This window comes from Erythrolamprus reginae, chromosome 3 (genome assembly GCF_031021105.1).
Source record: "Erythrolamprus reginae isolate rEryReg1 chromosome 3, rEryReg1.hap1, whole genome shotgun sequence".
Classification (NCBI taxonomy): domain Eukaryota; kingdom Metazoa; phylum Chordata; class Lepidosauria; order Squamata; family Dipsadidae; genus Erythrolamprus; species Erythrolamprus reginae.
This window is the reverse complement of record NC_091952.1, coordinates 171426608-171443319: the sequence shown is the minus strand read 5'-3', so window position 1 is coordinate 171443319 and position 16712 is coordinate 171426608. Positions and strand designations below refer to the sequence as shown.

The 16712-nt window shown below is 41.8% G+C and overlaps 1 protein-coding gene across 2 annotated transcripts in view; it reads right to left on the bottom strand.

The window, feature by feature from the left end:
* Positions 1–16712, bottom strand: part of GMDS (GDP-mannose 4,6-dehydratase) — a 337377-nt gene that overhangs the window by 293760 nt on the left and 26905 nt on the right. Inside the window, exons 2-4 of one of the 2 annotated variants that reach the window (XM_070747167.1) lie at positions 7348–7392; positions 5764–5851; positions 1603–1712 (exon numbers count right to left, since the gene is read on the bottom strand). In XM_070747167.1, the coding sequence (XP_070603268.1) occupies positions 1603–1712; positions 5764–5851; positions 7348–7392 (243 nt within the window). Of the gene's footprint in view, positions 1–1602; positions 1713–5745; positions 5852–7347; positions 7393–16712 lie in introns of both variants that reach the window. The other variant, XM_070747166.1, reaches the window with a different exon arrangement.

The following is a 16712-nucleotide window of genomic DNA, read 5'->3' as shown; positions in this document are numbered from 1 at the left end:
ACACGGAAGTCCGGATGTGGGTTTTCCCATGGAGGGGAGCCTCAGAGGAATCCCAGCACTGAAAAAACGGGTGCTTCGCTGGCAACAGAAGTCTGGAGGCGGGGCATCCCAGCGGCGGCGGTGGGTTTGTAAGGTGAAAATAGTTTGTAAGAAGAGGCAAAAAAATCTTAAACCCCGGGTTTGTATCTCGAAAAGTTTGTATGATGTGGCGTTTGTAATACGAGGTATCACTGTAGATGTTAATCTTCATTCCTTATCTTGTGGCTAAATACAGAAGAGGCAGTAATTTGGGGATTTATCTTGTTTAACTTCGTATCACTCCTCAACTCTTTCAAATAATTCAAATCAGTCACATGAGAATAAACGAAAACAAAGGTGAACAGAAATCACAAACAACATATTTAGACACTAGTTAAAAAGAGTTTTTGTAAAACATTTTGCACTGAGCATTCAGAAATTTGCTTAGCTCTTATGACCTGTCAAAAATTTGAAAGCTGATCTATAGTAGGGCATTCAAATTCAGTCATAGGTTGAAGGGGCAATGGAAATGACACATACACAAAAAACCCCTGCAAACAGAAGTGTCAACTGTAGGCTCTGATAAGTCCAGGCCAACATTTACACACAAAAAGAATGTTGGATTGGATCCAAACCTGTTCTAGTGGAAGGGATTTCAACTTGGCAGAATATCCTATGACTAATACTGTCCCTCTTGCATTGCAATATCCCACCCAACATGCCATTGCCTTTTGGAATATTCTAACGATCAGGAATAGCATTTGGAAGGGAATATGTGGCTATGATATAGATACAGAAAAGTCTTGATGTGCAAACAGAACTACTGAACTGGAATTCAACCTATTACCTTTTATTTCTAAATTGGATAAATTTAATTAAATTCTTCTTAGGTGAATGCTAAAGAAAACAATGATTGGACCTTGTAACAATGATGTAAAATCAAATTCTTTCGAAGACTATATGAAGGAAATATAGGTTTTCCATTAATAATCAAGGCTAACAAGCAGGAAGCAGTTCCTGAGCCAGGAAGATAAAACAGAAAGGTAAATAGGATTAGGGCTGATTAATATTTGTACAGAACACTACCTTGGAAGCCCAGAACTACAGGTTTGACTGCAAAGTTGCAAAAACACCTTTCAAACATAAACGTGTTTGGATAAGTTACCAAGAGTTCAGTTAAAGAGTCGCTGATTTGATGACAAAGCAATAATACTAAATTAATTAAAGTAAATCATCACTGTCATCATTAACATCATCTCTGAACAACAGTAAGAGTATCACTCTTCTCATTCCTTTAACTCATTATGTTTATCTCTGGTCTTAAAACTTTTTACCGTTATTGTATTGTAACTGACAACAGGGATTATTTATACAATAGAATTTGGAAACTGTTAACATGATGATGATCATGTTAAACCTTTAAATATGAGAAAAACATTTCTAATCAATGTTTATAGATATATGTTAAAATTAAATTAAAAAATGGGATCTAACAAAATAAGTAGCAATGAAATATAGTACACTTTTTGCTTACAGATAATCACATATTTATTTTGTAAGAGATATATTATTATTATTACTTACTTTAACATGACTCTGTGCTCCAAGGTTGTAAATTTCAGAGGGCTTAACTTCGTTGATTATTTTCACCAAGCAAGTACTATCTGTCAAATCACCATAATGCAGTTTCATATCTTCAGGTAAAAAAAAAGAGTTAAAATTCAAGTCATGTTGTTGCATTCATTTCTATTTATACTTTCCTAATTCCTTAAAATATCAGCCAGATATATATTTTATTATAACTATAAATAAGTGCTGATCACAGCTTTCTACTAATATACTACATTCCAATCTTCATATTTTATTAAGTTTTTTATTATTATTTTATTATTATTATTTTAAAACATAAGTCACTGAGTGATAAATCATAGGAATTCTGAAATTTAATTTGCATTAATTAATGAGCTATTTTTAAACTGGATTTCCAGCAAAAATATAAAAAATGTGAATTAAAAAGATTCAGTAAAATGACTTATATGTTACAAAAAGTCAACTGAAAGCATTTAAAATCCTATTTATTTTCAACATATTGTTCCTGGTTTAGTTTTTCTAAAACCATTTATGTTACAAGTCACAATATGCAAAATATATGTTTTTTATATGTTTCCTGCTCTCTTAACTGGTTGCCTGAATTACAGATAGTCCTTGACTTACAATAGTTCATTTATCGACTGTTCAAAGTTACAATGGCACTGAAAACAGATTATGACTGTTTTTCACACTTACAACAGACCTTTGCAACATCCCCATGATCATATGATCAAAATTGATATGCTTGGCAACTGGTTGATATTTATAACCATTGAAGCATCCCGGGGTCATGTGATCACCTTTTGCAAATTTATGGCAAGAAAAATCAATGGAGAAGCCAGATTAATTTAACAACGGGGTTACTAACTTATCAACTACAGTGATTCACTTAACGACTGTGGCAAGAAGTGTCATAAAATGGGGCAAAATTCATTTAATAATGAATTGTACATAAAGTTCATGTAGGGCTTTATAGGTTATCATTCATGACCTATAAAGCCCTACATGGTATTGGGCCAGATTACTTGCAGGACCGCCTTCTGCCATATAAGTCCCAGCGACCGGTTAGCTCCTACAGAGTCAATGTCGTTAGGTCCTATAGAGTCAATGTCATTTGGCGGGACCTAGGGAAAGAGCCTTCTCTGTGGGGTCCCCGGCCCTCTGGAATCAGCTCCGCCCGAAGATTCGCATGGCCCCGACCCTCCTCACCTTTCGCAAGAGTCTTAAGACTCATTTATGCTGCCAGGCTTGGGGCAATTAGATCTCAGCACCCTGGCCGACAAATGTTTGTATGGTTGTTGTCTGAATGAGTATGACTGATTTTTAGTATAATCTGGGGATTTTAGATTGTTTATTTAGTTTTTAACTAATTGGATTTATTCTGATGTTTTTATATATTGTAAGCCGCCCTGATACTTCAGAGAGGGGTGGCATATAAATCCAATAAATAAATGAATAAACAAATAATCTGCAGTCTAATTATCAGGTGATTTTACATATTCATAATTGATAAATAAAGAAGAGAACCGCCTTCTATTGCACGAATCCCAGCAACCAGTTAGGTCCCACAGAGTGGGCCTTCTCCGGGTCCCGTCAACTAAACAATGTCGTTTGGCGGGACCCAGAGGAAGAGCCTTCTCTGTGGCGGCCCCGGCCCTTTGGAACCAACTCCCCCCCAGAGATTAGAATTGCCCCACCCTCCTTGCCTTTCGTAAGCTTCCTCTGCTGTCAGGCATGGGGGAACTGAGATATTCTTTCCCCCTAGGCCTTACAATTTACGCATGGTATGTTTGTATGTATGTTTGGTTTTATAATAAGGTTTTTTTTAGTTGTTTAGTATTGGATTGTTACATGCTGTTTTTTGTCACTGTTGTTAGCCGCCCCGATTCTGCGGAGAGGAGCGGCATACAAATCCAATCAATCAATCAATCAATCAATCAATCAATAAACAAACTATTACATGCAAAGATTTTTACATGTTATGATTGGGCCTTGATTTTATATAAGTACAAATGGAAGGCTTTCAGATATGCATATATTTTTTTAAGAATCTGTTGTCACCTCAATCTAACTGTATCTGTTTCTCTTCTCCTCTCCTCTCTTCCCCTGCCCTGCTCTGTCCTGCCCTCTCCTCCTCTTCTCTATTCTATTCCTTCTCGTATGTCACTCACCAGCCCACTCGTGGTGCTCCACATGGCACCTAGGTTTCTTAAGACAAAGTAATTCATTTGACTGGTGATGGAGGAGGTTACTCAGTTGCCCTTCCTCACATCTACATGTTCTCTATCTACATGGCTCTTTTGCCATGTAGAGAGAGAACATGGTCTCTAGTGGATGGTCCTCACAGTCAATTGCTGGATCCTTTTGTTACAGTGGGAGCCATATGGAGGATAGCAGTCACCTCAAGTAATTACCATATTTTTCAGAGTATAAGACGCACCGGAGTATAAGATAGACCTTAGTTTTAAGGGAGGAAAATAAGGGTGGGAAATTCTGCCTTTGCCTCCCAGCAACTGTAAACAGTACGATATATATACTGTTTGCTGTGCATTTCTGTGCATGTGTGCCTGACCTATAGAAATAGCAAAGAATTGGAGAAATGTACATTATTGACTGTATATTAATGACAGAAGATTTTCTCAAAAGTAGTCACACTACCTCCTCCCAATTATTTAAATAGATCTACTCCAAACATGACTTTAATTTAGCTGCCTTATCTTAATACAGTACTAAAATAGGACACTGTTACATTTCAGACTATACATGTATAGATGCTGTTCAAATTGATGTGGCTTTCTGGAAGTATACATTATTCTCTGCTATTTGAAAGAAGATACAAAAGCGCTAGACCTCTTCAGATCAAGCATTTATTTTAAAAAGCTTATTCGTTTTTTAAAGAAGTCTAGAACAATAATAAAGCAGTCTTTAAAAATAAGTCTAATAATCTGAACATTCCACGGACATTTATAGTTATTGACTTACCTCCTTGCATCCAGTTTCAGCAATCTGATTAGCACAACAAAATGAATTCTGCCTCTGCCTCTACCTCCCAGCAACTTGCCTCCTTGCAGCTTTAGTTTCACTTTAAGTTTTAGCACTGCAGCCTCAATCAGTTTTGGGTCGGGAAGCCAATAATCAGTTGCTTGGCTTAACAGTCTCTGTTCTTTTTGCTGCAAGGAGGTAAATTGCTGGGAGACAGAGGCCAAAGGGTGGGGATGGCTACATTTGTTGTATAAGATGCACCCAAGTTTCCACCCTCTTTTGAGATAGTAAAAAGGTGTGTCTTATACTCTGAAAAATACAGTATACAAGTGAAATACCTCCATCTTCTATCAAATAAATTGCACTGAAGAAGCTGCACAGGAAAGCCACATGAACTTTCACTGTAGACTGACTTAATGAAATCTGCCACATTTGAGTGAAGAGGAGAAGGAACAAATACAGAAATATTGTTTAGACTACATCTGCGAGAGGAAGGTGAAGGAACTGGAAGACCATTAGTCTGCAGAACATTGTCCCAATTCTCATTAGCCTTTTCTGGGTTTTCTGCAGCTTTATTACCCATGATTCTGGTTAACAAAATTGTGTTGGAACAGAACCCTGGAAAATAACAGTCAGCAATATAGTAGTTTGTTAGAAATGGCTGATGTTAGCAACAAGATCGGTTAGCAAGCTGCCTTGCTGTAATGGTTCACATTTTGATATCTGCTCACCAAATTCATTTTAGTAACATTTTTTACATTGATTTCACATGGATATGCATAAAGGGACGATAGCAATTGCAAATTATATGGCCAAAAAAAGAATTGTGAACTACTGTAGTTAGTCAAGAAAATGATTTGCAATATATTAACAAACCTATACTGCTATCCTAAAAAGTCTTCTTATTTTGATTTTTTTCCCCAGGGATTATTAGTGATATCAACATTTTATATTCTGCTCCAGTTGAAATGAACAAAAATTAACAAAATTATTTTATGAAGTATTTTTCAAATGCTAGAAAAAGGATTGAGGCTAGACTAAAAAAAGACCCTCACAGAATAAGTCTCAGTGATCAATTTCCTGTCTGATGAAATCTTATACAAACATTAGCAATAAAAACAAAATCACATATGTCCTCGATATATTCCATCTCACCTTTCAGCACGCACTTACTTCCTTCTATGTGAGCCTGCGGGTTCTTGTAGAGATGTTCAATCCTTCCCGTGTTAAAGGAGCTTGATCTACGAACTATTCCATGAACCTGCAATTTAACAGAAGTACAGAAAATATTTTTGATATAAAGCTTCACAATGTCAGATGGTGTGAGATCAGTTTCGTGATACAGAAGTGTCTGATTCAACTAGAAAAATAAGGAAGGACCATAAAGATCCAGTAGATTCCATGACGCAACACTACCATCCTTACAATTTCTCTTGTAAGCTGAGCTCATGAATGGTTGTGCAAAAGCTACTTAATGGAAACACCTGCATGAAAATAATGGCACCTACTTTCTCCATGTTCTTTCTCTTATTTAATAATGAGACATTTCTGACAAACATCTCTAGCCTATGGAATTTGTATAACTTATATAATTAGAAATGTGTACTTAACCTCTTCATGGGTTCAGATTTATATTATTTACACAGTGTTTTTCCTTGAACAATAGAAAGAGGGAAATTTTTTGCTACCTAGATATATAGAATAGAATAGAATTTTTATTGGCCAAGTGTGATTGGACACACAAGGAATTTGTCTTGGTGCATATGCTCTCAACGTACATAAACCTATTCCATTCTATTCTATTCTAACCAATAGCAATGACAAACTCAGCACTAAGCAGGATTAGACCTGGACTTGGATGACAGACTACGAAGAAACGCCAGATTTGTAAGGTGTGCTTATAACATTGTAAGAAAGAATAAAAGGGAAACCAAGAGCAGTGGCAAACTACTTCCAGAACATTATTTATAGTGAAAGTACCACCAGTGAAGCAGATATTTTACATCTAGTACCTGGCAGTTTCATTGATTTTATTTCGGTCGCTCTCTTGTTCTTCCTTTTGCTTATGTTAAAAAGACATCATTTCTAAGTTACAAATATAAAAGTACCAGTGTCATTTTACTCTTTTGAAATGTATTGAATAGTGTTACAAGTAACACAGAAGATGGAACTATTTGTATCGGCCAGGATGATAGAAACATTTTAAAGAACAGGGGAATTACTATATTATGCATATTATATTGTTGTGACAGATAAATGGAAAGGGATCAAGTTCATTAATGAGGTACCACTTTTCAGCTTTTTATCCTGTGGTAGACCATTAGGGTACCAAAATTCTAAAAGTTTGCAATTGCTGAAACACAGTTCATTTATTTTTTCAAGGTCCCCCAACTCCCAGCCCTGCAAAATACCTTATTCAGTAGGAATTCAAAATAAGTTAACTTGTTTTCTCCTGGATCGTAACACATGAATTTAATGTAGCCTTGCTTTGCGCAGGCTGCTGTTTATCTGAATAAGCAGGAAGTGTGGAAAAACAGCTATACCCTGAGGATCGGAGGGATTCCACCATTGCAGTCTCCATGATAAACAGCACAATGCACTGGCATGATTACAGCTCATGTTGTGCATTCTTTTCAAACATTTTGATTCCTTATCTCATGCCGAATGGAAAACATAACCAGAGAGTGACAGCAACAAGGAAGCTCGGTCCAAATTATTCCATGAGTCTGCAGTCAGTCAGCAAGACTACTCACTCACCTCATAGCCTTTTTCCAGCAGGAACTCTGCCAAGTATGAGCCATCCTAGTGAGAAGATAGGAAAATGTTATGAAAGTGTTAGGACCATCTTATCTCTATGTGGAAGCTGTCAGCTTTGGTCATCTTAAGAATACTGTAACTCAGAAATGAACTTGTAATTAACAGCCCACAGGGAAAGTTCAGTGCATTCAATCAGTTACATGTTAATCAATCAAGAAAGAGGAACTTAGTCCTTCAAACCATGCCTCTGTTTTTCAGCATACAGAACAATAGGCAATTAATTCTTTGGGACTAGCTATTGTTGCTTACTTTTAATTCGTCATGTTGTGAAATGAAGTGTATTAGATAAGGAAGATGGATATCTTTATATGTAAGTTTTACAACAGCTTTGCAATTCGCAGTTCTTGGACAGCAGTATGGAAATGGACTTGCGAAGAAGGAGCTTAATGACCTTTTTGTAAGCATCAGTTTAGATGAGAAAGAGGTGTGTGTGTGTGTGTGTGTGTGTGTGTAAAAACCTCAAGATTGCCTCATTGGCTTAAAAGTATTTTTAAAATCCAGAAATTCAGTGTAAAGGTAACTTAAATTAAAAGTACTACAATTATTAATACAAATGCAGTTAGCAAAATAAAACTAGAAAAATACATTGGTTATGACTATGTGAACATTTTACTAAGTACTTTACCATACAGCTTCAGAGTTACAATTTGTAACTTGGCATTGAGCTAAATACTATTGCTACCACTTCAACTGTTCTGTATTTTATGTGGCAGTACAATTTGATGTGTCTATATTGTGGTACTTGCTGACTTCCTGATACCACTCAATGTCATTAAATTTCATTAGTATATGTGAAGAATGAGTACACTATTACTTTTCCAGAATTTAAAATAGAGAAAGAGAGAAAAACATTGAACCTTTAATTTTGTGTAGGTAATAAAGATCAATAAAGGGAAATCTAGACAGCATACTAAAAAACAGAGACGCCTCCCTGCCAACAAAAGTCGGTATAGTCAAGGCTAATATATGGCTGTGAAAGTTGGACCATAAGGAAGGCTGAGCGCCAAAGAATTGAGGCCTTTGAACTATGATGCTGGAGAAGACTCCTGCGAGTTCCTTGGACTGCAAGGAAATCAAACCGGTCAGTCGTAGAGGAGACCAAGGCCAGATCATGAAGATGAAACTCAAATACTTTGGCCACCTAATGAGAAGGAAGGATCCACAGGAGAAAAGCCTAATGCTGGGAAAGACCGAGGGCAAAAGAAGAAGGGGAATGAGATGGCTGGATGGAGTCACTGAGACATTGACATTGAATCGTGAGCTCCATTGCTCGAATGGCTGTTTGCATATAGCCAACATCCAGCAAGAGGGAAAACTCTCTATCATAATTATCATATACCAAAAAACAAAATAAGAAGGAAAACCCTAAGAATTACAAACCCGTATTGATAAAATAGTTTAAGGTACATGCAAAACATTTCTTGAGAAAAGTAGAAGCTTGGATGATTATGAACATTGCAATAGAAGAAAATGTATATAGTTCAGGGTTGAATGATGGAGTCCTGGGTAACCATCACTTCTAGTGAATGTGGAGTTTGCTCGCTTTTCTCATACAGTAACTTTCTCCGCTAGTGTTGATGGGGATGTATGGGTTCCTCCTTAGTATTTCCTAGGAATATTTTCTTCTTGTTGTTGTTTGTCTTGAATTAATCCTTGCTTCTCTGAGTATTGACTACTGGAGATAGTTTCAAGTTTCAAGTTTAATCAGATTTGTATGCCGCCCCTCTCCGCAGACTCGGGGCGGCTCACAGCAATAGCAATACAATGTAAGACAAATCCAATATTTAAATTACTTTAAAAAACACCACAAATTAAAACCAATCATACACACTAGCGTACCATGCATAAATTTTATAAGCCTAGGGGGAAGGAACATGTCAATTCCCCCATGCCTGACGACAGAGGTGGGTTTTAAGGAGCTTACGAAAGGCTAGGAGGGTGGGGGCAACTCTGATATCTGGGGGGAGTTGGTTCCAAAGGGTCGGGGCCGCCACAGAGAAGGCTCTTCCCCTGGGTCCCGCCAAACGACATTGTTTAGTTGACGGGACCCGGAGAAGGCCAACTCTGTGGGACCTAACTGGTCGCTGGGATTCGTGCGGCAGAAGGCGGTCCCGGAGATATTCTGGTCCAGTGCCATGAAGGGCTTTATAGGTCATAACCAACACTTTGAATTGTGACCGGAAACTGATCAGCAACCAATGCAGACTGCGGAGTGTTGGTGTGACATGGGCAAATTTAGGAAAGCCCATGATAGCTCTCGCAGCTGCATTCTGCACGATCTGAAGTTTCCAAACACTTTTCAAAGGTAGCCCCATGTAGAGAGCATTACAGTAGTCAAGCCTCGAGGTGATGAGGGCATGAGTGACTGTGAGCAGTGACTCCCGGTCCAAATAGGGCCGCAACTGGTGCACCAGGCGAACCTGGGCAAACGCCCCCCTCGCCACAGCTGAAAGATGTTTCTCTAATGTGAGCTGTGGATCGAGGAGGACGCCCAAGTTGCGAACCCTCTCTGAGGGGGTTAGTGACTCCCCCCCCCAGGGTGATGGACGGACAGATGGAATTGTCCTTGGGAGGCAAAACCCACAGCCACTCCGTCTTATCCGGGTTGAGCTTGAGTCTGTTGACACCCATCCAGACCACAACAGCCTCCAGGCACCGGCACATCACTTCCACTGCTTCGCCGACTGGACAAGGGGTGGAGATGTAAAGCTGGGTATCATCTGCATACCGATGATACCTCACCCCATGCCCTTGGATGATCTCACCCAGCGGTTTCATGTAGATATTAAATAGTAGGGGGGAGAGGACCGACCCCTGAGGCACCCCGCAAGGGAGTAACCTAGAGGTCGACCTCTGACCCCCCACTAACACCGACTGCGACCGACCAGAGAGGTAGGAAGAGAACCACTGAAGGACAGTGCCTCCCACTCCCAACCCCTCCAGCCAGCGCAGAAGGATACCATGGTCGATGGTATCGAAAGCCGCTGAGAGGTCAAGAAGCACCAGGACAGAGGATAAACCCCTGTCCCGGGCCCGCCAGAGATCATCCATCAGCGCGACCAAAGCAGTTTCCGTGCTGTAGCCGGGCCTGAATCCTGACTGCTGAGGACCTAGATAATTGGCTTCTTCCAAGGACCGCTGGAGCTGGAGTGCCACCACCTTCTCAACAACCTTCCCCATAAAGGGAAGGTTGGAGACTGGTCGATAGTTGTTGAGAATGGCTGGGTCCAGGGAAGGCTTCTTGAGGAGGGGGCGCACAAGTGCCTCCTTGTAGGGATCCGGGAAGGACCCCCTCCCCAAAGAAGCATTGACAATCTCCTGGACCCAGCTCCGTGTCACCTCCCTGCTGGCCGAAACCAGCCAGGAGGGACACGGATCCAGTAAACAGGTGGCGGAACTCACAGCTCCAATGGTCTTGTCCACTTCATCAGGTGTCACCAGATCAAACTCTCCCCAGACAGGTGGACAAGTATGTGCCCCAGTCACCTCAACTGACTCGTTGTCAGTCGACTCTGTATTCCAATTGGAGTCGAGGTCCGCTCGGATGCGAGCGATTTTATCAGCGAAAAACGTGTTAAAATCCTCGGCACTACTCTGCAAGGGCTCCCCAACTCCCCCGATTAAGAAGGGAGCGGGTCACCCTAAACAGAGCGGCCGGGCGGGATTCCGCTGATGCAATCAAGGCGGAATGATACGCGCATCTTGCCGCCTTGAGCGCCACTTTGTAAGTCTTAACATGTGCTCTTACTAGTGTTCGATCGGATTCGGACTTACTCTTCCTCCATCGCTTCTCTAGACGTATCTACTGGCGTTTCAACTCCCGGAGCTCCTCGTTGAACCATGGAGCTCTACGGGGTCTAGTGCCGCGGAGAGGTCACAACGGCGCAATTCAGTCAAGAGCCTCCGCTGCAGCCTTGTTCCAGGCCTCAGCCAGAGACTCTGCCGAACTGTGTACGAGTGTATCTGGAATAACCCCAAGCGCCTTCTGAAAGCCCTCTGGATCCATCAGGCGTCTGGGGCGGAACAGCTTAATCGGTTCTGCCTCCTTGCGGGGAAGGATTGGAGCCAGGAAGTCAAGCCGCAGTAGAAAATGGTCTGACCATGACAAAGGCAACACTTCTAAGCCCCTTAGTCTCAGACCATTACTCAGTTGCTCAGAGAGGAATACCATGTCGGGTGCATGCCCCCCCTCGTGAGTCGGACCCTGTAGTACTTGGGTCAGGTCCATGGCTGTCATGGTGGCCATGAACTCCTGTGCCAATCCAGAGGTTTCACCGAGCGACGGCAGGTTAAAGTCCCCCAAGACAATAAGTCTGGGGAACCACACCGCCAACCCGGCTACCTCCTCGAGTAGCACAGGCAGGGCTTGTGACATGCAGCTGGGAGGCAGGTACGTGAGAAACAAGCCCACCTGGACCCCTAAGTCCAACTTCACCAGGAGGGACTCGCAGCCCGCAATCTCTGGAGCAACGAGTCTACGCAAGCCAAGGCTCTCCCTGGCTATAATAGCCACTCCTCCCCCCCTTCCCTGGGGTCGAGGCTGATGCCATATCTGAAACCCGGCTGGGCAAATTTCAGAGAGAGGAACTCCTCCCTCTGGGCCCAGCCAGGTTTCAGTAACACATGCCAGGTCGGCCTCCTCATCCAGGATCAGATCCCGGATGAGGAGAGCTTTATTTACCACTGACCTGGCATTGAGTAGCAGCAGCTTGAACCCAGGGCCAGAATTACACTCATCACCAGCACCCAGGATTGGGTTCACAGAGCCGGAACAAGGCATCGTTATTAAGCAACGATCTCTCGTTCCCCTGGAACGGCTAGCTCTGTGGCCCCCGCCATATCTGCCTCTCCCCAGCAGGACCGGAATATTCTGACCCTCTACCACCTCAGATATCGGTGCCCCCTCCCCTCCTGCCTCTCCAGTGTCAGGTAGGCTAATCAAATCATTCATACCATTTCCATTTATTTCATCCATACCAAAGTTCCACCCAGGCCACCCATAACAATCATTCATTTCATACATATCATCATACCCACCCCAATAATTCATTAGTTTTAAAAAACCCTTCTAAAATTAGCTAAAATATTAATTATTAAAAATTCAATATAGATTCAATTAAAAAACAATATAAAAATCAATTACATTAAAATAGGATACCAATTAACACTAAGTTATTCTCAAGATCTTAATAGAATAACATATAATTATTAAAAAACCGTTAAAGTTATAAAGTGCTAAAGTTATAGAGTGCAAAAAATATAGGAAATAATTAAGATGATATTCCATCAGGTCAGCAATACAGCACCAGTTCTAAAGAGTGAGTTCTGGAGAGAAAAGTTCAATGACCAAGGAAAAGTTCAATGACCAAGGAGAAGTCCAAGAATATTGTGTTCTGGTCTCTTTTCTTTCTAGTCTTTTATTATTTCTTTATCTCTCTGTGACAATCGATGGGCGCATACAACTGAATGTTAAGATTTCAGTAATTCACTAATGGTTTAAGATTTAATTTGGCTTAAGATGCAGAGTTTTCCAACTGAAACTATGATTATAGTTCCAGTTAGTTTGTCCATGTATAGAGATTAAGGCAGTGATTTTCAACCTTTTTTGAGCCGTGGCACATTTTTTACATTTACAAAACCCTGGGGCACATTGAGCGGGGGGGGGGGGGGCTAAAAAAAGTTTGGACAAAAAAATTATCTCTCTCTCTCTTCCTCCCCTTCACTCTATTTCTTTCTCCCTCCATCTTTCTCTCCCTTCCTTCCTCTTTCTTTCTCTCTCTCCATCCCTCTTTCTGTCTCTTCCTTCCTTCCTCTCTTTTTTGCTCTCTTTCTCTCCCTCCCTACCTCCCTCTATGTCTTTCTCTCTCTCTCCTTCCCTCCCTCTCTTTCTCTCTCTCTCTCTTGCTTTCTTTCTCTCTCTCGCTCTTTATCTCTCTTGCTTACTTTCTCTCGCTTTTCTCTCTCTCTTGCTTTCTTTCTCTCTTGTTCTCTTTCTCTCTCTCTCTTGCTTTCTTTCTCTCTTGCTTTCTTTTTCTCTGAGCTTCGCGGCACACCTGACCATGTCTCGCGGCACATTAGTGTGCCACGGCACACTGGTTGAAAAACACTGGATTAAGGTATCCACATATTCCATTACAGATAGTCTTCTGTCTATCCTATCTAGTGGCTGTTAACGTTCTTATACTATATGTTATAGATGGTGTTTTTCTTCCTGGGCTACTATGTCTTTCAGGTTATTAAAATGTTTTGGGGGCTTTAGTTGGTTTGTGTGCTGTAGTGATGCTATGTGATTATAATAGTCCATTGGTGGTTTCTAAAATGTTTTTGATATATGGTACCTTTCCATAGCTTGTGTTGTGCTGTGGTGAGTTGAGTGGTCAAGAACGTTTTAATAAAATTGCATGGGTATCCATGGTGGTGGTGGTGGTGGAAGCTATTGTATAGGCTATCCCAGTGTTTCCCAACCTTTTTTGAGCCGCGGCACATTATTCATATTTTCAAAATCCTGGGGAACACTGAACGGGGGGCACGGGGGGGGGGGCTGAAGAAAAGTTTGGACAAAAAAAAAATCTTCCTCCATTTCACTCTATTTCTCCCTCCCTCTTTCTCTCTCTTCCTTCCTTCCCTTCTTTCTTTCTCTCCATCCCTCTTTCTTTCTTTTTTCCTCTCTTTTTTCCTCTCTTTCTCTCTCCCTCCTTCCCTCCCTCTATGTCTTTCTCTCTCCCTTGCTCTCTCTCTGCCTCTCTTGCTATCTCTCTTTCATTCTTTCTCTTTCTCTCTCTTTCTCTGTCTCTCTTGCTATGTGTCTTTCTTTCTCGCTCTCTATCTCTTTCTCTCTCTTTCTCTCTCTTTCTCTGTCTCTCTCTGTCTCTCTTGCTATCTCTCTCTCTCTCTCTCTCTCTTGCTATCTCTTTCTCTCTCTCTCTCTCTTGCTATCTCTTTCTTTCTTTTTCTCTCTCTCTCTTGCTATGTCTCTCTTTCTCTCTCTCTCTCGGGTGGGGGGGTACGGGGGGGCTAAAGAAAAGTTTGGACAAAAAAAATATATCTTCCTCCATTTCACTCTATTCCTCCCTCCCTCTTTCCTCCCTCCCTCTTTCCATTGTATCTCTCCCTCCCTCTTTCCTCCCTCCCTCTTTCCTTTCTATCTCTCCCTCCCTCTTTCCTTTCTATCTCTCCCTCCCTCTTTCCTCCCTCCCTCTTTCCTTTCTATCTCTCCCTCCCTCTTTCCTTTCTATCACTCCCTCCCTCTTTCCTTTCTATCACTCCCTCCCTCTTTCCTCCCTCCCTCCCTCTTTCCTTTCTATCTCTTTTCTTTCTATCTGTCCCTCCCTCTTTCCTCCCTCCCTCTTTCCATTCTATCTCTCCCTCCCTCTTTCCTTTCTATCTTTCTCTCCGTCCCTCAGCGGCGGCAAAGAAGAAGGAAGGCAGGCTGCAGAGGGCACCGAGGACAAGAGAGCTCGCTTGCTCCCTCGCCCTCTGACTTCCCTCCCTCGCTGCTGAAGGGACGAGCGTGGGCACGAGCGTGCGCGCGCACGGGCCCGCTGCAAGAAGGGTTTTTTTGCTTTTTCCCCCCCTTCCCCTGCCTCACGGGAGAGAGAGAGAGAGAGAGAGAGAGAAAGAGCAGCACCTTGTCGGTTCCGAGCGCAGCCAGGGAAAGCGGCCTCGAGCCGAGTGCAAACTGCGGGATGCGGCAAAGGACTCCTTGCCAACCAAAAAAGGGGTGGGGGTGGCGAAGGCAAAGCCTGGGAGGCGGGGAAGGGAAGAGCGGGAGACCCCCAGACAGAACGGCTGAGGGGAAGGAAAGACGGAAGGAGGGAGGGATTGAGAAGCGAAGCCAAGGAAAGCTGAGAGAAAAGGGGAGCGGTGCACGAGAGAGAGGGGCGGGGCGGGCATTACCGAAACGGACGGAGAAAGCCCTCTCTCGCAGCAAAAGCGCTCCCAGCCAGGGGGCTGCGAGAGAGGGCTTTCTCCGTCCGTTTCGGGAAAGCCCGCCCCGCCTCTCTCGCAGCCCCCTGGCTGGGAGCGCTTTCATCCCGAGGAGCTTCGCGGCACACCGGTTGGGAAACGCTGGTCTATCCATTTCATTTTTCCGATATTCCAGGCTACTGCAATGTGTTTATACTTCTTGCAATAATGTTCTGACACAGTTCTTCTTGTGGAACACTGGTAATAAAGCACTTGATTAATGTGGATTATTTTTCAACAGAAGAACAGGCTAGATTTAGATCTGGGTTCCATAAAAGGCAACCGCTTCGTTCTACATCACTTATTACTAAATATACAACAGATGGTAAACACCTGTTCACATCCTTCATAGATCTTAGTGGGGCATGTGATTCTATAAACAGAGAGTTTTTATTGAAGAAGCTGGCCAAACTAATATGGAACCGAGACTTCATTAGCAGAAGAAGCTGTGTTTAGAAAATCAATGCAGCAGATGGCCAACCATCTCTGGACTTGGAAGCAAATTAGATATTATAAGATCACATGGGAGATCTTCAAGGAAAATCACAATCATATGTTAAATGGTGAAATCTTGAAGTGCAATTAATAGATGTTATTGCAATTAGCATCTATTATCTCTTATCCATGTGGTTTTTACATTTTTTTAAATAATAACTGTTTTTAAATATGTTTACTGTTTTATAATTTTGTATATTGCCCAAGGTAAATTTTCATAAGATGGGCAGACTTATAAATTTGATCAAGCAATCAGTCAAGTGTCCCCTACATCCAAAAGGCCAGGATGAATAGGATTTTGAGCCCGTTCGGCAAATGGCCCAAGGAGAAAAGGCAGCACCCGAATGGTTGGGGGGGGCGGAAGCCTGGGGACCAAACAGGCGTGGCTAAGTGGAAGAGACAAACAGTCATAGACCCATCAATAATAAAGAAACTACCAGTCAAGCAATACATTGCCAACTACTTCTTGATAGAATAGCAATCATGGTCTTAGAAAAATTACTATGTTTATTTCTACAAAAATATAAATCTAAATTGTACAGGCCATTCCTTTCCCAGTAGCACTCTACTGAAGCAAAAATTGGATTTTGAAGAAGCAAGACAGAAATATTATTGATGCCGTTGAACTTTGGCAGCTTTCTGTGTATACCATGAATAGCCAAGGAAACAAACTACATTTACCCTGTGTTGTGAGTGTTCCCTGTCAGCCTTCAGAAATGTCAGGTTCAGAGGAGGACGAAGACATAGAAGCTGTCAATTACCCTGATATAAGAGATGTGGAGGAGGATAGTGGTGATGAGAACTTAATAGAAAAGCCATCAGATGATAGTATGCATAGTAATGTT